A 22,612-nucleotide genomic window follows, 5' to 3' on the forward strand; every position below is an offset into this window, starting at 1 on the left:
GGCACAAAGCACCCGACCTCTGGGTGGAGAGGCCTCGCACCCAACCGCGTCACACTGTAAACGGACAACGGAGACAATAAACCAGAACGCGGCGAGAAAGCGCAAGCAGAGCGCAATATAAGGCACAAACAATGCGGCAATTCAAGCAGAGATACAAGAACAATAACAATAATAGTAAGGTAAGAGAACACCTAACTGGCTGCGGAGCAGTAAAGAAAGAGGAAGTGGTATTGTCTACATACCTATTTATAGTGCAGACTCTATGATTATCACCCAAGTATTTCTGGGTAATGTGTTTTTTTACATGGCTGCTGGGCATTTCTAAATAAAGAAATGAGACTAGCATAATCGGAGCCTCCTGTCCTGAAATAGAATTAACATGCGCGGCCATCTGGCGGGTCGGCGGATTGTAAGGAGAAGGGGCGTAATGTAAGAGATGGTGAAAAACAAGCACATAAGATCTGTCAGCCCAAGTCACACAACATTTCATACAAAATACATTATTCATAAAGAAGTTAAAACAAAATCAAGGTACTAATCTCGGCTGCTATGAGCAGCAACGAAAGAGGAACAGAGACTGTGACAGGATCATTTATATGGTTATAAGGGCTGTAATTTGACATTTTGTATCACATGTTTTCTGGTAGTTTGTTATACAAGCCTACTGGGTATTGTAGTTCATGTTTTAATTGTCTCCTGTGAGTAAACAGTAAATAAAGTTCAGCATAATCTGAGCCTTAGGGCAGCAGTGCACGTGGCAGGCACTGTAGACTCAAATGTACTATTAACTCCAGTTTTAGAATAATTAGTGAAAGGGCATCTTTCCCCAAAATATTCCAGGGGTCTTATTTACTATTTTAAATCCAGTACTGGAATATTTCAGAAAAGTTACAAAATCCCCAAGTATTTTTATGAAGGGTTGAAAATAAGTAATTTTGAATGGGAGAAAGTGAGGGTGCAGCTCAGGGCAAAACAATAGAATATGTTTTTGGTGCCCTTACTTTGGGACAGTGTTCTAGTAATGTAGTTGGAAATTACTGTTTTCATTGGCTGCTCTTTTTTTTTGCAGTAAAGAGAAGCATAATCTGAGTTTCCAATCCTGAAAATGGAAATTTAAATGAACATGGTAAGTAACTAATCTGCCACTATAAAAGCTGCGATAAGCGTTCGATCAAGTGCTGATATTGTTATTCTTTATGCCGAAGCTCATACTCATTTCAGAGACAAAACAATGTATTACAAAGTCTTTTTTGGGGGGGGGGGTGGAGGGGTTCACCTTCAGAGACGGTCTCTGAAAAACACTAAACTGCGCGAAGATGGCCGCCACGTTTGGGTACAAAAGTGCAAGTTACTAGTGTCCTTTTTCTATATCTCTCAAATTGTTTCTTTAGTCCGCTCTCTGTTTCCTTCGAGCACCCGGTTGGAAGTCGAAGCTGTACTGCTACATTTGCGTCTCTACTCCTCTCATTTCCGCATTTCAACGTGACGTACATTATTTTGAAGCTGAGGTCTCGTGCCATATAAAAGGCTTAGCCGGAAATCTCGCGATCTCTTCCAGTCTCCCATCATGGCGGTGAGTACATGGTGCTGTGGGACGGAGGAGTCGTCGCGTTACTTAATCCATGTCCATCCTGTTGGCTGTACGCCTCCTCTGCACTTAGGCACATTTGAGTGTTTCTCCTGACCCTGTATCTTTCTGTTACAGGTTGTATGATGAAGGCTTTACCCTATACATGTATCCCCATCTTACTCCGACCCACGTATAGAATTTTATTGATGGGTTCCCAAAGGTTCTGTGGGTCTGGGAGTTGCATGACAGCCAGCATTGCGACGTGCCTTCCCTCTTTTGAATAGAGGTTCGGAACGCTTCCCCTTTCTATCCCTGTTCGAGGGAATCGAAGACCAGTGCACCCTACTTTTATCTAATTCATGAGTAACCAGTCGTGTTTCCAAGAAGCTGCAATTTTTTGCTCCTATGAACCCCGCATTGTAATAAACAGTCAAAGTTTGCCGCTGTATAGCGCGTGTGCTGAGCCTATCTAGTTTAGCATTTAAATAGAGGGCGACGTCTGACATTACTGATCCTCGCACTAAAATGCGATGTGTTGATTTTTCTCTGGGTTCTTCCCAAGAAAAACGTGGCATGTAGTCAGTTTGCTAATGTGTCTTTAGTTTTCTCAGAAGATTGATGGGGGAGGGAGGTACGTTTATTCTTCAACTGTTTATTTCGTATTCGCCTCTAAGCGCAGATGAGACAAACGTCGGACCGTCATAGAGTAGGCAACAGCTCACCATTAGCTAACACCTTAGTGTCATGTGTGTGTGATTGGTTAGCCGATGCAGGTGGCAGAGACTGAAGAAGGTAACAGTCTATGAAATAGTTTTGAAGAGGATATGCCTTGCCCGGTGGGTTCACACTTCTGTATGTTCACAGGCTTGTAGTGTTTGGGTAGAGCTTTGCTTTTAGCTCTCCGGAGGTAAGTTTGTGCAAGATTTTTTAAAAATTTTTATGATGAGCTTGCAGTTGGCCTATCGCTGGTAGGTTGGGGGAGTAGTGTCGGGGGCGAGACTGATAAATTGGGCAGAGCGATCAAGGTATGCAGTTTGGAGGTATTTAGTAAGTGGAACGGAAGCATATAAAGGTCTTGCCGACAGGTTAAGCGAGGTTAGTGATTAGTGGTCATGGTTTGACAATTTTAATAATGATTTGAGTTAAATTTATCTTTCGGTGTCTAGGGTTCTTGCATCTGGAGATGGAGGTCTGCTTCTAGGACTGGCAGGTGGCCTGAGATTAGGTCACATGATTAGATACACATTTGTGAAAATGGCTGGTGAGACAGTCTTTTATGTGCTTGCGAAACGTGTAATTTGAAGATTCCTTGGTTTGAGTTCTTGCAGAGTATAGTGGTAGGTGTGAAATGAGATCTCTTGTATGGGAGGGAAATAAATGACGTAGACCTGTTTTCTTGTGAGGAGTAGGTTTGGACTTCAACGTGTGAATTGATGCAAATTGTTTTTCTGCCAACAGGATAAAGGTGAAAAGGAGAACCCCATGAGGGAACTGCGTATTCGCAAACTCTGCCTCAACATCTGTGTAGGTGAAAGCGGTGACAGACTGACCCGTGCAGCCAAGGTGCTTGAACAACTCACCGGCCAGACACCAGTATTCTCCAAAGGTTAGTGGAGGCCCTCAGAGGAAAGTATGGTGTGTGCTGGGAAAGGTGGTTTGGGTTTTTATAAGAAAACGGGAGGCAATTGTGAAAGTGAGGAATTTGAGGGTGCGCCATACTTGCCATGATGTGTGAAGGAAAGGTATTATGACTCGTTTCTGTTAACTGTCCGCCTCTCGACTGCTGCATTTGTTCCATTCTAAAAGTCGTTTTTTTTTTTTCTTCAGCCCGTTACACAGTGCGATCCTTCGGCATCCGTAGAAATGAAAAGATTGCAGTGCACTGCACAGTCCGCGGGGCCAAGGCTGAGGAAATTTTGGAGAAAGGCCTTAAGGTGAGATCTTGTAGGTAGGCGAGATGGCGACATCCATGGATGTTTTGGATTTTTTTCCTCGCTCCTAGTTGTCTATAACCAGCCCTTCGCATCGCCACATAGATCTTGCCTGTAGTGTTGCTTTCAAACCACACATTGCTTCTCCCTGCATATTCTCTTAAAGTGACCAATTCAGTCAGTGCATGGGTCTCTAAACCTACCTGAAGATGTTGTATGTAATTAATTTCACCTCATGGGACCGCTATTTGCAGTATCCAACCCCACAGTGTGTGCCCCTAGCTGGGATGCTGCCTTACATATCTTAACCTGCATGACACCGTGATATTAATGCAACACTATTCAGCAAGTGCCCGTAGTAAAAACTTGGCTATCGACAGCGATCAAGATAAAGTAACACCGGAGCTTAGAAACCCTTCTTGAGGACTCCCTTTGTTTTTGAAACGGTCAGTCACTAAAACTTATCAAGGAGTGCTACTAAGTTATGGAACGCTATCCTTACAGGTGTTAAAACAGTATCTTAAAATATTTTACATATCACTTGTTTATGCCCCCACTTTGCATCCTCTGACAATGCATTCTTCCTGGTCTGTCCTCATATTTTATATTTGGCTTCTCTATTTCAGCCTGTGTTTCTAGGTTGGTAATTATTGGGACTTTTAAATAGCTGCATTGGCTGGCCTCGATTGTCACACTGAAGTCTTGCGTTACACTTCCCTCACTCACAACTTGGCATTGTGCATCCCACTGTCACATAATCTGTTCTTTGGAATACTAAATAAAAACGGCCAGACCATGTTTAAAACTTGTAAGTTAAAAAAAATAGTCATTTGAATGTAGTTTGGGTGTAAATTAATGTACCTACTTTTGTAGGTTTGTAATGAAGAGATTATGGCTGGAATGCTGAACAATGCAAACATTGACCGCCTGTCAGATCTGGGTTTATCCCATTGTTTTTTTTTTTGCTCACCACGCCTCCCCCGTTTGGCACATGTGCAGACAAGTCCTGACCCTGCTTCTCATGGGAACAGTTAGTCCCGAAGTTTCAGGCCAGGTTCTCCCTGAACCATAAACCAGCACCATGGGTCCTGTTTCGGGGTATCAACCCCCCACCCCCATCAGCCAGGCTAACCTAAATGCAGTGGCACAATGAGCACAGGACCCACGTTTGGGCATACCCTCCCCACTTAGGGCAACACATCAGATCTGTGACGGCTTTAACACTCCGTCTATTTTATTTTGATGTAATAAACTTAACTGGCCAACCAGAGGTGGGTTTAATTGGTGTGCAAGCAAACCAGATTGTCTCTCAGAGTAGTGTCTTAATACTTATGAGACTGATTGAAACGCCACCTACCTTGGTGATAAATTAATTGATGGATGCGTTAGGGGCCAAATAAGTCACTGTAAGGGGACGGCCTATTTAGAATGTCAATTTCCAGATTCCCTTTACTTTAAACACTAAGGGAGAAAATCTGAGTTTGCGCTACTTAAGCGCCCCCTTCCTTTTCAGATTTGCATCTTATCTTTAAACCTCCTTTAGTTAAACGTCAGTTACCGCGTGAATTTGGGTCCGACTCAAAGGCCTTTTCTTATGCCTCAGAGGCATTGCAGCAAACATGCCTGGACATATCCTTTTAGCAGACCGTCAGCTGAAGCTTATTCATTCAGAAACCGTAGGACCTTCTGACAGTCCAAGCAATTACTATTTCCACTCCTCTGTAGCTTCCCATTCTCTAGGGGAATGCCTTGTGCAGTTTGTTATAAATCGTGTGTAACCTAAGCTTTGAGCAGCCCTAGCAAGTTAAACAAGCATTGGAAATGCAATAGGTCTCGCATTAGAAAAGTTGGAGCTATTGGTTTTGTAATTTTATTTTTTTTTGTCGGTCTTGAAAATAGCCAAATTAATAGCTTTGTCATTTACAATGCCAATACTTTATAAACTTTTTCAAATGTGACACCTATAGCATTTGTAATGCAACATGTTTTGTATGTACGTGACTTAGATGTATTCATCTTACAAATACAAATTGCTTTTAATTTTTTTTAAATACTGAAATAAAAGTTCTTGTAATTTATAATAGCAATAGCTGAACCGCTTCACTGCTGAGGCTATTCCGCCGCTAAGGGGGCGGGGCGGAAATGCAGCGGGCGCATGCTGGTGACGGAAGGTTCTTCATGGCCCGCCCGCTCAATAGCACGCTTGGCGCGGAATTCACGCCGCGCATCAGCGGCGGGCGGGCAATGACGGAACCGCTCCGTCATCAGCACAGTGCCACCGCGGCTGATGGCGGAGTGGTTCAGTCATCAGCAGGGGAGGGGTTAAACTATTGTAAATAACTCGCTCGCCCATCGCAAAGAATCCACGAGATCCAGCGAGGGTACAGCTAGGTGCCGAGCGGGTGCTGAGCGTTGCGGGCGTAAGAGACCTTACCTTGGAGACTTCATCCTAACCAGATAAGTTGTATGAATGGGATTCTGCCTTTTCTAAAAATCCTCCTTTGTGTGTCTCTCTCCCCCTTATTCACAGGGTGTGCCATTGTCACTCCCACCCCCCTCCTGTGTTCTATGGGGCGTGGATCGTTTTTCTCACAAGTGAGGACATTTTTCCTATATCTTGTACTTAGTGTTGTGTGCCTGGGTAATTTATATACCACGGCCAGCAGTGTCACGGCGCTTTGCACCGGAACACTGCTCAAACGTTTGTTTCCCATCGGGGTTCATTCCCTGACACCCCACCATAGGTAGTAGGTTATTTCCTGTACTTCCTCACTAATAGACTCAGACGTGACAAGTCTGCCTGTTTAGCCACTGTTGCTATACGGCACATATGCAACAGTCTGCGCTGAATAGATTTAATCAGCGTTAGTTGAGGCCCCTCCACTCTGGATCTCGGCATGACCTCAACTACGCAACCCAGACATAACGGCCACGGCCCTTGATAGGTATGCAAGCACGTGTCATGCCACAAAGTCACCCTTTATGGCCACTGTACATATGCACAAATCATTGATCTAATATCTGTGTCTATGTTTGTTTTTGTCTGTTTGTCCTTTTCCTTCCTACAGACTCCTAGGTTCCTCGCAAAAGAGGTAAAACCCCACTACTTATGAGTTTGTTTCTTTTTCTTTTGCACCATTTTTACACATAGTGCTATTTTTAACTTTCACGACCTTTGGCAGGGCGGGCCTTAGCGCGCCCCTCCTGTCATTTGCACACTCGCTTACCGGTCCTGATGAAAGCCCAGTAAAGTAACACATAATCGGGCAGAAACATGTTGACCTTCTTCAGAGGGCAAACACCAGTATAAAGTAATTGGCTAGTTTCCCTTCACATATCTTGTTTTAACATGTCAGGTTGACCAGCGAATAAAGTTTTTTTTGGTACAACCTCTGACATTTTTAAACTTTAATATTCTTTTCACACTTCATCTTCACACAAAAACCTGCTCCGCAGTCTCCTGGCGTCGCAGCACACCGGGGAGGTATTCGATCTCTCCCGGTGGACCCGATGATGAAGCATGTCACCACTAGGGTGAGTGAGGGTTTCCTGAAAAAACAGTGTATTTTTTCTTGAAATTGGTCCTACCACCGGACCACTTACAACTGGCCTCAGACTTCACGAGCGACACCCACCTCCTTTATATACTTTACCTTTATGGTCACTCTTCCTTTGATTACCTGTATATTGTTTGGGGACTATGAGTGCCCTAGATCCCTCTCTCTCCTTTTGTTGATATACAATATGTGCCAGTCACACAGGTGCCCTTACATCTCTATGCCCACTCTATGCAAAGGCCTAGGTGTCCTATGAAAAATACTGTTAGGTCGTGTGTTAGACACACAACTGGACATCTGCGCCGAGGATTTGTACGCAGATATTAGAAAAAAATGATATAACCTCTGCTTCTCTCAAACCCAATGCGCACAATGTTGTAGGGGGTGGACGTTTTAGAACAGCCTTGGAGCAAAGATGAGCACACCAACATCACTGAGGTTTCTGTGTGTCCTCTGTATTAGGTGAAGTGCGTAAGCCTCTATTCTTCCGTTCAGGAAGGAGGAGGAGGAGGAGGCGGCAACAGCTGTAGCTGTAGTGGTGCATTCAAGGTATAAGAAATTGCACACAGAAGCTTCAATGCTCACGTGTACTCAAAGCACTTGTGGAAATCAATTTAGTTGGGATTTATACCAACCCATGGGCCTTTTGGATCAAAATGAACATTTTGTTCTGTGGTTAAATTGCATGCCTGGTGTCAGCTGATTACACTGTTCTGGCATAGAATTAGTATTATCACAGCCTGGCACCGTTACTGTGTTCTTTTCTAAGAAAAATGATGTGGTGTCCCTTGAAAATGTGTGCCCATCACATTTTCGGGTCATAAACAAGAAGCGCTGTTGGCTGTGGTAACCGCGCGTTAGGAGCTGTATAGCACAACACAACAGCTTTCAACAGAAATATTTCCAAATCTTTCAATTCTTAAACTTGTCTGCTACTATGACACAATGCTCTGGCTAAACAATTTTTTGAAATAAAGCTGTAATAAATGAGTGACATTTAAAAGCTGAATGTTCAAAAACTCTAAACCTTCTGTTGGCCAGGGCAACGTTCTCACACGTGATGTTTTTATCGAAAAATGTGTGGCTAATGTAATCGGAGGTCCGACTAAGAAATGTCAGGAACGGGCGAGAGCCACAGCCCACAACTGACTGGACTCTGAACTTATCCCGTTTGCATGCTAGCGCACAATGCTGCAAAACACGGATCATAGCGCTTTAAAGGGATCCAACGATATCATAACACTGTAAAAATGTGGAGCACATCAAGGGTTAAACTAAAGCATTTCAATGCTTGTCCCTGCATAGCCACACTGAAATCAATTAGTCACGCGCTTAAACCTCCTCTGTGGCTTCACTGGAGGCTTTCAGAGTGCTGTTGTACATGTATTACTGGCATGAGAAAACGTGGGTCTAGCTTGATTATATCAGTTAACACTTTAACACTAACCGTCGCTAAAATAACACACTAAAATAAACCGCCTTTTTTTTTCAAAATGTATTCCGGTCCTAAACCAGGTACGTTCTTGGTCTGAACTTAGTTTTTCAAACCTAATAAGTGTAAATGATACCAGACGCTTCAAAGTCACAAGAATTATTTTTTACAAATAAATATTATTTGTGCAAACATGTTATATTTATGAAGTAAAATGGATCGAAATGATAGTGCAAATGAGTAACCCTCCGTCCAAATGTTTGTCATATCATGTTAGCTTCCAACAAAGAAGGGAGACGAGAAAGAGAAATGAATTGCGAGCGATGAGGGGTGAGGGAAAATATAGTAACAGAGGAGAGACAATATGGGAGCTGCAGAGAGGGCGGCGACAAACCGAGGAAAGATTCCAAGGAAAGTGAAAGGGAGACAGTAAAGGAGTAGATTGAAATTCGAACACATAGGGAGAATCAAAAGGACCATGGATGGGGAGAGACAAAGGGAGGAAAGCAGAGTGAGTTGGAAGAATGAAGGGAGAAAGAGCAAAGAAAAACAAGCAGCAATATCGAGAGGTGGTGTGGGCAGGGCGAAGGGTTAAGGGGTAGGGAGACATGGCACAGGCTGGGCAGGCTGCGATCTGGGTGGCAGGCTGGTGGCCTGAGAGGCGTCCGTGAAGCAGGGGGCGGGGAGCCGAACCCTTTGATGTAACTCACGGCCTGGCGGGCATGAAAAAAAGCAATTTGGGGGCAGGAGAAGAGTAAAAGATACCAAACGCTTCTTTCCAAGTCACAAGAATTATTTTTTATAAATATTATTTGTGCAAACATCGGTCGGTGCAAACGTCGGTACGGAGCTTTTTTGCTCTGTACCGACGAGACGCTCTGTGACTCCACTCCGCTTTGAAATTGGATAGATGATGCAGGATTGATGACTGCTCCCTATATAACTCCTTCCGCTTAATTCCACCTAAACCGCTTCGAATTATTCCATATCGATCCTGGTGATGGACAAGACTCCACCCCATTCATACCGGATGATCTCCGCTTAACAAATTACTTGTCTTCTATGAGTGAAGACCCCACTTCACGTCTCCTTTTGATTAAATTGTGAACGCAGATTTCTAACAACTAACAAGATTACAATACCTCTATACAGATCACAATTGATAACAGTCCCGAGGATGGTTTCAGCAATTGATTCTTAAGAAACCGAAACGTCGACAGCACATCTTATCCCTATCTTTGTTTTATTCAATGTATTCTGGGATAGGTGTTTTTTAGGTTCTGTTGAGTCACTTAGTAATTTACTTATGTGTGTACCCACAGTCCTAAATCTTATTTGTTTATTTATCTGTATATGAAGTTGCTTACTTTAATGAACTATTTGATAAAACAATTTTTTCGTATACACCTTGTGTCTTTGTTTATGTTATATGTTGACAATACGAAGTATTCACATTCTGTATTAAGACAATTGATATTGGATTAGCTCATTCAAAGGACGATCGATTGGTCCTTCTTAAAATAATTTGAATCAACAAATACAGATGAAATAAAGTCCCTTGAAGGCACCTTCACCCTTTCACTTTCATTACCCAAGCCCTCAAGGGTATTCCGGGTCGCTCACTTCTTTGATAATCATCCTTTATGTAAAGCGCTGGCCTCCAATTGAAAGTGAGGCTTTTTGGTGACCGCCCTGTCTCCTTTAGGCCCCTCCCATCTGGACTCTTATCGTGTACTGGCGGCGGTACACGGTCTCCTTTATAATTTTGTCTGCACTGTTTTTTTTTTCACTCAGTCCTGTGTTGCCCCGGCAGCCTGCTAGCTCTCAGCACACCGCCGCACCCGCCTTTTTCCCAACTGACATCCTTTATGCACAACTGATTTCTTTCTAAACTGATTTTTTTGTTTAAGCGCCATAAGCTCAAATTAGCTCAGTGGGCTCGCTGCTAAGAATCTGGGCAAAGTTGGGATGCGCACCTGAGAGTCAGTCAGGTGTCCTTTAATTTTTGATCGATCAAACCAACAGCGTGAAGTTGTCTTTAAAGCACTGAGAAGCAGAGAAATCGGTTGGACAAACTGTTGGGCATTCTGCAAGCCCCGCTTTGCCCCACTCCAATGAAGGGCGCAGCTCGGCAAACTCTATTATTCAATTATTGATGCTTTTAATAAGCAGCGCGGCATGCGCTCTGTTTCCCTTTTTTGGGGGGAAGGAGGGGGGGGGAGCTTGCTCATAAAGACCTACAATATTAATGGCTGCATGCACCAGCACAGCCATTAATGGTACACAGACACCCATTGAACCCACAGAACAGACCGCAACCTAGGGATGCACAATGTAGGGGTCACCGGGTCTCTTCCACCCCCTTCCTGGTGAACATTCGCCCCTGTACAAAGTGCACAATGTGGAGCGCCTGGTTTAACACTACACAAAAAAGCATAACGCGGGGGGTAGTCGTAATACCGCTGGTCTGAATCAACCTGCTCCACTTAGCCTCTCATCTTCCCATGGTTGGTACAAAGAAGTAACAGTACGAGGGGGGTCACGATAACACCGCTTCAGCGCCTAGAAGCAGGTCTGTGTGTAGCATCTGCTTTGGCACTGTATCCATATTACTTTGAGTTGATCAATCCACGGGGCTCTCACATATCTACATCAGGCTTTCGGGCGTTCCACTCTACTGAATCTGCCTTACTCCTATGAACAGAAACCATATGTAAGTTGGTAGATGAAGGTCAGACAACAGCGCTTATACTTTTGGATTTAAGCGCTGCTTTCGACACTGTAGTACTTCACATCTTGCTGCAGAGTCTAAAAAAAGGGGGAGTGGCTGGAGTAATTCCTCCAAAATCGCAGCTTCCAAGTAGCCTAGGGACCGTACCGGTCGAAGAGTACCAGGCTGAATCAGGGGGTGCCTCAAGGGTCCAGCTTGAGCCCCCACCCTTTTTAATCTCTACGTAACTCCAATAGCAGAGATCACTGAAAGGTTTGGGGTCTAAGTGGTAACCTACGCTGATGACACCCAACTTGTGGTGTCTCTCGCCCAACCAGATGAGGCAGCAGCCAGTAACTTCTCGATGTGCCTACAAGAAATAGCGGCCTGGATGGCCAATTGTCAAACTAAATGGAAGTAATACGGAAGTGCTGGTGGTGGGGATTGCACCATCTGTGTGGACATTGGCATGGTGGCCGCAGGAGCTGTGGCCTCAAGTCCGAAAGATTTTGTCTAGACAGACACTGCCTCACGGCGCCGAGGTACTACTGTTAGCTTGCAGTGGTTGAGTGTTGGTTGGTCTCTTGGTTCCACCCTACCAAGTCCCTTGGTCTGGTATAATAAAAAAAATTATAAAGCGCCTGGTTACACTGAGGCCAGTGTGTCCCCGCGCTGTGGCATGGCTAACAGCAGTTAAACGGGCAAGTCTTCCCCCAGCTCCTCAGATGCGAACCTCCTCACTCTCTAACCAGAGGGAAGAGGTAGGTTTTCAGTTGTTTTAGGAATATGGGTTCAGAGGTCTCTGCTCGCATTTCGGGGAGTCTGTTCCAGTGTTGAGCAGCCTAAACTCGGAAGGAGCGCCCATCCATCAGAGCTCTTCTAAAAACTTGGAGACCTTAATCAGCCCTGTCCCGGAAGATCTCAAATGGCGCACAGGGGTATACGGGGTCAGCAAGTCCAAAAGATAGGAAGGCCCTTTACACTGCATGATGCGGTGACTAATCAGCAGGGTTTTATAGAGCACCCGTTCTTTAACCGCATCGCTGCTGCGGTGATTTTTCCCCTGTGCGGCATTTTTTAAAATACCGTGTTACATGACGAGCTCAGCTCGTCATCAGCACACGCCACCCGTGGCTGATGACGAGCTGAGCTCGTCATCAGCATCGAAGGGGTTAATAGGCAGCCAGTGAAGGGATTCAAGGGCTTTCTTAGATGACGCTCTTTTGGGCAGCATCAGGATCATACGGGCAGCCGCATTTTGTATACACTGTAGCAGAGTAATACACCTGACATTGGCTCCCAGGTACAGGACGTTCCTGTAGTCCAGCCTAGATGTAACAAGAGCATGGACAAGGGTTTTGCTGGCCGAAGTAGGGAGTAGATCAAGTGTCTTACGCATACTTCTCAGAATACCAAAGCACTGTCCTGCCACGTGTCTGGTATGGTGTTAGAAATTTGGGTATCTTGCTAGACAAAAACTACCAAATGATGCCCAAGTAAATCTGAGGGGAGCAGCCATTCATGTGGTCCTGCAGCTAATATTGTCAATAGATGATTGTCCGATACAAAAACCGTGCTATTCGCACCAGAAAAGAAAGCAAAATAAGCTCTCGGCAAGTATACCAGAGTACGGTGTATAATCAAAAACAGCACAGTTAATGTCTGTCAGTTTTACCTAAGCTAGACCTGTTTATCAGCGTCAAAATTATTCTCTGATAACACAATGGCAAACATATTTACACGTAGGTGCTAATACACTTTTACTCTCTATGGTATTGTTTGCAAGCCTTCTCAATCTGGGGAGATGAAAGGTGTAGCCATGCATGGGAATGCTAGCCCAGAATCACACACTGCGGTCAGGTGTGAAAGCTAGTATTTCAAATGCCAGGCAAGGTACCGGACACCACAAGCAAGAGTACGTACCACCACCCTGCTACATCTGATATGACAATTTGCTAGTTGAATTTTTTCTAAATTTACATCTACCTCTTTGTTCCCAATCTTCCCTCGCTTGTCTGCCCCTGTGGTGTTTCTCCCTTTCACTCTGTCGCATCACACGTGGTACTCCATGTCGTGTTCTTTGCTTCTCTTTAAGGTGTTGTGAATTCCACAAAACACTTATCACAAACATTTAAAAAAATTTTATACCTGTCTCTTATTTTCGCTTTCTTTATCTCTCTCCTTTAACTTGGTTTCTCTTTCCACACATTCTGCTCCTTTCACTCCCTGGGCACAGGCTCTCTACCTGAAGTCTCGCTGCAGCCCTAACCCCTGCATGTAAAAGATGATATGCCGCTATGGCCCTGCATGGATTCAGAGGCAACCCAAAGGACAGTGAGCGTTTATAAAGGGGTAGACTCTTTCCTCTCACACCTGTGGCCAGCCGCCTGCCCTAAGCGTTGTGCAAATTACGCACAGCAGCTGGTTGAGGAGCAGAAACTGGCCAGGCGAGACCAGCCGTGGAAGAGGGTCAGCTGCCTTCTGCAGTTTAAGCAGATGTGCGTTGCAACAATGATTTCCAAGTGGAGTGAAAACGACAAGAGAAAGAGGGCCAGTAAGTCTTAGCACTCCAATTAGTTCTGGTGCAGCAGAAGCCCATCTGCTTCACCCAGGTATGGTGCGCGAAGACGGAAGAGACCTTTTTAGGTTTTGCCTGGCGATGCGTACTTCAGTACGCATGCGCCAAAAAACCTTTTGATATGTGTGTGGGGTCGGGAAAACGCCCTCTCCTCCCATTGGCTAGCTCCATAAATGGAGGCTAGCCATTGGCAGGAGGGGGCGTCCGTCAATCTCGGACCAGATTCGGGGGCGTTCCAGAGAATTTTTGGCTTTTGGCGACGTCACGCTACGTCAGCCAAAAGCCCTCGGGAACGCCCCCGAATCTGGTCCGGCATTGAGCCGCCACCCGCCTTCGGTGTTGCCGAGCAGGTAAGTGTGTACCCGTTCCCGCCCCCCCTCCCGCTGTCTAATTAGTTTTTAACTTGGTTCCTGTTTCCGTTAACCCGCCCCCCTCCGCCGTTCCCGCCGCTGATGGATGGCTCTCGCCAGCTCTTTTAAGACTGCACGGACATGTCTCTTTCTCTCCGCGCTCCCAGGGTACACTTGCTGTCCCGACAAGAACGGTTACAGATGACTTGCTGTCACAAGTGATGCCAGGCTCCCTTATTTCTTAGTAACAATAACTTCTCTGTCAGAAGTGTTTCACAAGCGCCATGCGTACGAGGTCACACAACAGTGAGGGCGAGGGGTGGGGGTCAACATAGCTTCAAATAGGGTAACACTTAAGATGGTGATTAATTGTCAAGTTGGGTGATACTGACCGTAAAACCAGCCATCTACTTTACATTTTTCTACATTCATTAAGCATACATGAGTTGGAAAGTTTCAGCTGGTAATCTTTCAGTGTTTTGAATCCCTGGAGAGGTGTCGTTCAAGTACCGTGAAAGGGAAGAGTACGTAGAGGTGTTGTGAGTTAGCAACCTAGTGTATTCTGGGAGCTGTAGTCCTAGTTGAGTTTGATTGACGCAATTGAAGTGATACCCCTGCAAGCCATGATGTGTAGGAGAGCTGAGGATTGCTCATTTCGAGACAGTGAACGGCTGAGAGCCAGGGAAGCATCGGCTCTCACTTGGCCGTCCTCATGCCTTTGCTGCCAGCTTTGCACAAGCACTAGCTTGTTCAGTACTTCTCCAGCCTTCCATGGCGTGATTATCTCTCCCCTGTCACCTCGTCTGGGTGTTGCAGCTGCCCGGCCATCCTTTCTGAGGCTCTACGGACATGAAACTGACTCGGCCCCTGCCGTGTACTGAAGCGAGTTGTAGGTGCTGCCATTCCTCTAAAACGGCTAAAAGCGCTTTCTGGGACATCGAGTAAGGAGCTCCTCGGCTTTTGGTGCATTGCTGGAAGGGGCTTGTCAGTCGTTTTCTAACTGTTTATTAGCTGTGCTAGAAAGCAAGGTGTGAAGCAGACAGATGCTGGAAGGTGTAGTTGCATTTATTTATCGTGCTCGCCTTAGCAGCCTTTCGCAGCTCTGCCTGCCTCACGGTCTCCAGGACTGACTTGTAACTGACTCAATCTCGGCCCTTAAGCATTTCTGAGGCCCGGCCATCTAGGCTTCGGACATGAATTGTAACTGACTCTACCCCTACCCCACCAGCAATTCTGAGCCCCAGCCTGTCATACAGTCACCAGACAGGACTTGTAACTGACTGCCCTTGACCTACCAGCCTTTCTAAGGCCCAGTCATACGTCATCAGACCGGACTTGTAACTGACTCTGCCCTCCCAGCCTTTCTGGGGCCCAGTCATATAATCTTCCGACCGGACTTGTAACGGGCTCAGCCCCCCCAGCCAGAGAAGTGCAGACTCGTCCATGAATCCCCTAGCGCTGGTGCAATGGTATGCAAAGGCTGTTCATATTTACTGAACGTGTCATAGGCTGGCAGCTCCGGGCAGCCCTCGCGGAGCAGAGGAGGGGAGGGGGAAGAGCGACAGACAGGAAACCCAACACAATGCCATCGGAGAGCGGGGCGAGAGGGAAGACTGGCTCTGCGGCCAGGAAGAGGGGAGGACGCGGCATGACAGGAGGAAAGTGACCAGAGAGAGGGGCGAGGCGCCGGAGAGGAGCAGAAGGGACGGGGGCAGGGAGGACAGGAAGAGGAAGTTCGGGAAACCTCCCCGCGGGCCCAGAGGGGGATGCTCGCCGAGAGCGGAGCATGAGAGCAGCCAGAGAGACACCAGTACTGAGACAGCGGCGGGGAGCGGGGCAGGAGAGCCGAGTGGCGGTCCGGAGGAGCAGGTGAGTGCGCGCCCCAGCCCCAAACAAGCTGTCAGCCTCCAGTGGCAAACACAGGACAACTCACTGCATGTGTGCGGTGGGACCTCTTCCGCTCAACCTCCCTCGCCCGGGCAGTGCAGCTGCCGGAAACTTTGCCCGGAACTGTCAGATGGGACGGCTGCACACAGAGAGAGAGAGAACGCCGAGCGTCTCGGTGTGCTCTAGAAGACCCCCATCCCCCTCCTAATCCTTGATGGAGTGTCTTAACGCCGAAGGATTAGATGACAGCCCCGGGCTTTCATTTCATCAATCATTCAGGTGTGTTTCTATCACCTGTAGGGATATGTCCTGTATCAGTAGTTTACCCAGTCCTGCTTCTTCCGTTACATTCAGAGTTTAACTGTTGTCCTCTTGCATTGAGACACCATTACTACAAGTACCACAATGCAAAGAAACATCACGGGCAAAATAACTAGTTGCACCATTGGATATCCGGAGAGTCTGCATTTGGGAACACTCAGGAAGGAGGTTTTGGGACAGAAAGAGGAATCACGTGACTGTGCCAAAATGCTTTGAATCAAATGAGAGATTATAAGCAATTTGAGCAAAACTTTAGACTCTTCCTACTAAATGGGGAGATTTGGCATGAATGAGCTTGGACCACAGGTATTCAAGAACCGTGAAGGGGGGGAGCAGGTGTATTCAGTATATGTTGGCATATTTCTTGTCCTGCAAGTCACCCTTTGGACAACGATGGGCATGGCCGATACTGGGAGGTCAAAATTACTATTGTAACTCTAGTCGTAGAATATTTGAGGGAAAATTGCAACTCTCTCTAAAATACAACAGGAGGTTCACTTACTATTCCAACTCCACTCCTGCAATGTGTTGGTGGGAAGTAAAAAAATTCACCAACTATTTTAGGAAAGGGTTGAAACTTCATAGTCGTGCGTTGTGGGAAGTCCTTCCTATCTCAAGGCAAAAAACACAAGGATATGTTTGCAACCCTGCTAAGTTGCACAGTGGCATGCATGATGAGCTGCTCCAGTCTTGGTTTTGTTGTTTGCATTTTGGGACTTGTAGTCCTGATTTTAGAATATGCATGACCAAATGCAAAGATAATCTGACTAGAGCAGCTGGTCACGCATACACCTGGGAATCTTGGCAGCTCTGTTTGTTCTATTCCCATACACCTTCATCTGAAACAGAAAATACCATTGGACGATCCTCATCGCTCTCTTCGCACTTCTTCTCCGCAGACTTGGAGAGCGCCTATAGGTCACTGTTTCCACCTTGTATTTTGTATTACATTTACTACCCCTATGTGGGGCACTCTAACATTTTCTCCATACGTTAGAATGCTATGCCTTGCAGAAGAGCGTTGTCTCTGATTCTGTGTGGCAAGTGTTTCCATGTGGTGGGATGACCACCGAGCTGCGGTTATCATGTTATGAGATGCAGTGTGATGAATGACCATGTAACTGATCGAAGCTACTAAAAAGCAAGGTCGGCACAGGACTCATACAGATTCAGACAGAAATAGGCACAACATTATTTTTTTTCAGCTGGGACCTACTAAAAGAGGGTTGCAGGAGGGTGCGGACCAGTGCTTAATTTGAGCCTTTGTTTTCCATTGCTCAGCAGCAGCACTTAATCACCCTCACTGGCACTTTTCATGAGCACCAGTTAAGGACCAATTCATTTGTGGTAGGATTTGCCCAGAATCACAGGATGTTGAGCCAATGCAGAAACTCTAACCTGGTTCCCCAGCTCCGAAGTCACCAGCTCTGGCTATTATGCCTCATCTTTCTACTTTTATGGTTTTAAGTTGGTTATGTTTTAGGCAGTGCTAACAAAGAGAAATGAGTTGGTGCAAGCTGCCTCCTGACGAGAGCCCCGTTTTATTTTTTTACAAATTAACCACCGGTGCAGGCATGTGCTGGCTTGCAAACTGTGCCTTGGTAGTAGTCTTGCAGGCAAAATAGTCCTATGCCAGCAGAAGCACTGTCTGTTCACTAAACAAATGTCACTTCCTGGCCCATTTTTAGGTTTTGACTGGCGATGCGTACGAAGTACGCATGCGCCAAAAAACCTTACGAGTTGTGTGTGGCGTCGGGTCTCCGCCCCCTCTTCCCATTGGCTAGCTCCATAAATGGAGGCTAGCCATTGGGAGAGGTAACTGTCCGTCAATGCCGGACCAGATTCGGGGGTGTTCCCGAGATTTTTTGGCTTTTGGCGACGTCACGCTATGCCCAGACTGGGTCTGTAGCGCACCCTCAGTCTGCGTAGAAGCCCTTCCTGCCAAGAGGGAGCCCTGAAGGTTTGTAGATTCGCATTTACACCCTCTTTCCCCTCAGTGGAAGGTCCGGGTTTTACTGCAAGTGATGAACCCGAAAAGCCGCAAAAATCATACCGAGGAAGAAAGGGGTGCCCCTGTTGCCTACTTGTGCCTCCGTTTTCGTGCACCTGTTGCCTGCTTGTGCCTCCCTGTGCCCCTGTTGCCTGCTTGTGCCTCCCTGTGCCCCTGTTGCCTGCTTGTGCCTCCGTGTGCCCCTGTTGCCTGCTTGTGCCTCCGTGTGCCCCTGTTGCCTGCTTGTGCCTCCGTGTGCCCCTGTTGCCTGCTTGTGCCTCCGTGTGCCCCTGTTGCCTGCTTGTGCCTCCGTGTGCCCCTGTTGCCTGCTTGTGCCTCAGTTTTCGTGCCCCTGTTGCCTGCTTGTGCCTCCGTGCCTCCGTGTGCCCCTGTTGCCTGCTTGTGCCTCCGTGTGCCCCTGTTGCCTGCTTGTGCCTCTGTGTGCCCCTGTTGCCTGCTTGTGCTGTGTGGGTGTGTGGAGGGCTCTGTGTAGCTGTGTGTGTGGGAAGCTTTGTGTGGCTGTGTGTGTGGGGGGCTGTGTGGGTGTGTGTGGGGGGCTCTGTGTGGGTGTGTGTGGGGGGGGGGGCTCTGTGTGTGTTTGTGTGTCATTTGCGAGAGATGAAGCTAGTGGCATTGTAAATGGCAATGCCATTTATTTATGTTAAAAAAAAAAAAAAGTCAAGAGCAATGCCAATAGCTCTAACTTTAACAAAGGCAAAACCATTGCATTGTAAATGCTTGTTCTATCCTCTTCCCCCTTCCCCTATCTCCAATCGTACATCTGATTGTTTCGCTGCAGTTCAACCGTGGCTGATCCGTAGTGGTTTTATTTTGAACCCTTATACAAAGGTGGTCCTTTACTTTCCCTCATCCACAACACCAACCCATCCTCCTAGTTTTGCCCATCAGGTCAGCATGACTCTTTAAATTCTCTGTACTTTTCAACCAGTAGCCTGTAGAGAATCGTTTATTTGGACTGCCTGGACGGTTTCTGCTCCTCGTAATCCATCATTGGGAAATGTGAACGATTGGTTCTGAAAAAAGGGGCCCAAAACTGATTCTGCAATTCCGAATCCCATGCAGAGCCTTTCTGAACAACATCGTAATCTGCCCCAAAGAAGTTCTTACCTGGAACACATTTATCATGAATCTTGGTGATTTTTCTGTTAAAAAGACCTTCTGCAACTTAGAATTATCATCTCATTTAAAGTGTTTCTAGGCTACCCTAAAATACAGAACTGCAGCACACTACCAGGAGTTCGTTTTTTCCAACCAACATTTGGCACAGCTATATATGATCTCTACTTTCAAGGCTCCCATCATTCATACTCTGCCACTAACTTTCAAGCTTGTCCCTCAGAGTGCAAACGTGCCCTTTCCGATTGAATGCACGAGTTGGCATTGCATGGCAAATTGGCACACCCCTTCAAAGGCTATACACCCTACACCCAAAAATTGTCCAAAAGCCTTTAAACTGGGCTGAGATTCCCAATGGTACTCTATAAAAATATTGGAAAACATCATTCCAGGCACACCTTAAAGTCTGTTTTCTTGAACGGCACACATTAGACAAAACTCTTTCCTGCCCACAACAATGCAACTTTAGCTTGATGGCCTCAAAACTGAGCTAAACCAATAGCACTGTTGTGCACCATAGTAAGGCTGAATGTTAAATAACTGCAATAAATTGATCATAAACGTGCATTGCAATGTTGTATATAAGCTGAGATGTTAACTATTTACTCACACCAGGCGTTGGGCAGCTGACTTAAGTGTAGACAAACTGCAAGAGCTTGGGGCACCCACCCTTACTTAAAACTATTTTGCATTCTAACATCTAGCAGAATAACCATCTTACTAGTTCTGTATGAAAGGGCAAATTGTGACCATGCAGTGGCTGTTCTACATGTGTGACAAACTTCTTTAATCCATTTCCGTTGCCTTTTAAAAACCAAAATCGTATCCGGTTTACCTATCCTTGTACCATCATAGTCCTTATTTAAGATCTTGGATATATGCTGCTGCTTATGAAAAATAAAATGTACATTGACCAGTTTGAGGTGAGATAGTGACTGAGGTGTGTTCTTGTTACAGGTGAGAGAATACGAGTTGAGGAAAAACAATTTCTCAGCCACCGGCAACTTTGGTTTTGGAATCCAGGAACACATTGATCTGGGAATTAAGTATGATCCTAGCATCGGTATCTATGGCCTGGATTTCTACGTGGTGAGTGTTGGTCTCAGTACCATAATCATTAGATGTTATGAGATTGGAAAGAATTGTGATTAAAATCATATTTTGCCTTCGATGCAGGTCCTAGGCAGACCCGGCTTCAGCATTGCAGACAAAAAACGTAGGACTGGAGTCATTGGCGCAAAGCACCGAATTGGCAAGGAGGAAGCCATGCGCTGGTTCCAGCAGAAGGTGAGCCTGCAGTTTGGTTACACCACAAAACTGTTTAGCACGAGTTACTGGTTCTTTAACTGTAACACAAATGAGATAGGGTACTGTTGTAAATAGGTATACTGATGCTTGATGAAGTGGCTGTTACTTCTGACCCGGTCTGCATTGTTACGTAAACTTTTGTAAGAACGTTTTTCAGAGTCTACCAGGTTAGACAGGCACAATTTCTAGTAAATTGTGCAGTGCCCAGGGGGGACAATTTCATGGGGGTTGCTTCCATAGGCAGTGATGTCCACTTGCCATCGTGCTTCAGTGCTACTTCAAGCTCTTCTTGACGAGTTTAAAATGCACTTCAAGGTTCGCACATGCTTGACGTACTGTTCACATAAATTAATCAAAGTTGACACCAGCAAAGATTCCTAGCAAACATCTTATTCAACCACAAGAAAGCGCTTTGGGGTCAAGTACGAGTAGGTAATACAGCAGCCTGAAGTTTGTGTGGGTTTGATTTTACATCATTCCTTCCACACTTAACTCTGCAATTTCCACGTTGGGTGGTTTCTGTACGCTTGCACACACAAGCTTGTGCACTCTGCGTACAGTGAAAGCTTAAAGCATCTTGCACAGAGCTCTTCTCCAATAGCCTCCTTGTAACTTCCTGAAGCTAACCAGTCATTGGATTGGTTCATGGTAGAATAGTAAATTCTCCTCCAGCTTCTGTGAACACCAGAGTCCTTGTCTATTCTTGGCATGGTTTTCTAGCAGGCTGATTTGTCTTGCTTGTAGTGAATACCAAAGCCTACCAGTAACTGTTCTCATGGGGCTAGAGTTGGGACACTTGGGGTGTCCGATTCAGCTGTACCTTGCCTACTGATAATCAAGCCCTCTTCCCTTGGACCATAAGTGTGTGAGGGCTCCACTGTCCTCAGTAGAAATGTACACACTCTTTCCTACACATCACATCTTCACATTTGTGAAATAGTGTATTGTAAAATTTGTAAAGCACTTTACACCGATGAATGTCTGTGTGCTTCACCCTTTCAGATTGCTTGATTGTGCAGGTTGCTATTGATAGTATAGCGGCAAATATGGGATCTGCGGGGTGAGCTTTCCAGAACGTGTTGCATCTCATACAGGCGAGATGCTGAGCATAAGATGTTAAGGAAAAGTTGAGAATAGACTTGGGTGTTAAGTAAACAACTTAAAATTAACTTATTTTAAGAGGCAGGTGCTCCCTGGAATTTACTATGGTTGCAAAGTTTATTCTTGCATGGAGCAAGTTCCGTATCTTAGCTTTTTGGATTGAGTAGTTTCCTTCAGTATGAGATTTAGCGAAGCAAGGAACAATTGTTAATGCAGTGAGCCTAAATCGTTTATGCAAGGGCACAGGACAATCTTTGATTAGAGGATGGCTCCCTTATTCATAGCCCTTACTCCTAATTGTTGCCCTAGATTTGAGGGCTTTCACATCTTTTCACATTTCCCCCAAATCTTGATTTATTGGTATTCATTGGCTGAGTTCGTAGTGCTTGAATTTAAGTGACCATTGACTTCGTTTTCACTGCTGTTACAATGTTTTTTTTTCTTTTTCAGTACGACGGAATCATCCTTCCAGGAAAGTGAGGCGCTCACAAATGTACACTTTTGTTAATAAAGTTCTGCCAATATTTCTTTTGCTGCTTCTCTCGCTTTTTTTACTCTGCAGGTAGAATCGACTTTATTGGTCTGGGTGAGCAACTGTTATTGTAGGAATTGTTGCACGATTGCTGATGTGAGTGCATGTTGACACCTGTTGTCCTTGTTTTTTGAACATAGTATAGTAGTTTTTGGGAGTTGGTATAAAAGGTGGTCGTGAATGTCTAACTGTAATGAATAGCAGCCTA

The 22,612-nt window shown here is 45.7% G+C and overlaps 1 protein-coding gene across 2 annotated transcripts; it reads left to right on the top strand.

Annotated features, from left to right (window-relative positions):
* The first annotated feature begins 1,438 nt into the window (after positions 1–1,438).
* On the top strand, positions 1,439–22,399 carry RPL11 (ribosomal protein L11). Of its 2 annotated transcripts, none has more exons than XM_086955790.1 (6): positions 1,439–1,573; positions 3,029–3,176; positions 3,398–3,504; positions 20,421–20,552; positions 20,640–20,750; positions 22,323–22,399. In XM_086955790.1, the coding sequence occupies exons 1-6, from the start codon at positions 1,568–1,570 to the stop codon at positions 22,350–22,352; spliced, it is 534 nt and encodes a 177-aa protein (XP_086811916.1). In that variant the 5' UTR covers positions 1,439–1,567; the 3' UTR covers positions 22,353–22,399. The 2 variants fall into 2 exon arrangements, with proteins under 2 accessions (XP_086811916.1, XP_086811918.1); XM_086955792.1 differs by lacking the exon at positions 1,439–1,573 and adding an exon at positions 1,597–1,705.
* Positions 22,400–22,612: the final 213 nt, after the last annotated feature.

The sequence above is a fragment of the Lissotriton vulgaris genome, chromosome 2_1, assembly GCF_964263255.1.
Source record: "Lissotriton vulgaris chromosome 2_1, aLisVul1.2, whole genome shotgun sequence".
Classification (NCBI taxonomy): Eukaryota; Metazoa; Chordata; class Amphibia; order Caudata; family Salamandridae; genus Lissotriton; species Lissotriton vulgaris.

Coding starts and splice junctions, on each gene's coding strand:
- RPL11 (XM_086955790.1), top strand. Junction 3,177..3,397: donor GACACCAGTATTCTCCAAAG/GTTAGTGGAGGC, acceptor TTTTTTCTTCAG/CCCGTTACACAGTGCGATCC. Junction 3,505..20,420: donor TTTTGGAGAAAGGCCTTAAG/GTGAGATCTTGT, acceptor TTCTTGTTACAG/GTGAGAGAATACGAGTTGAG.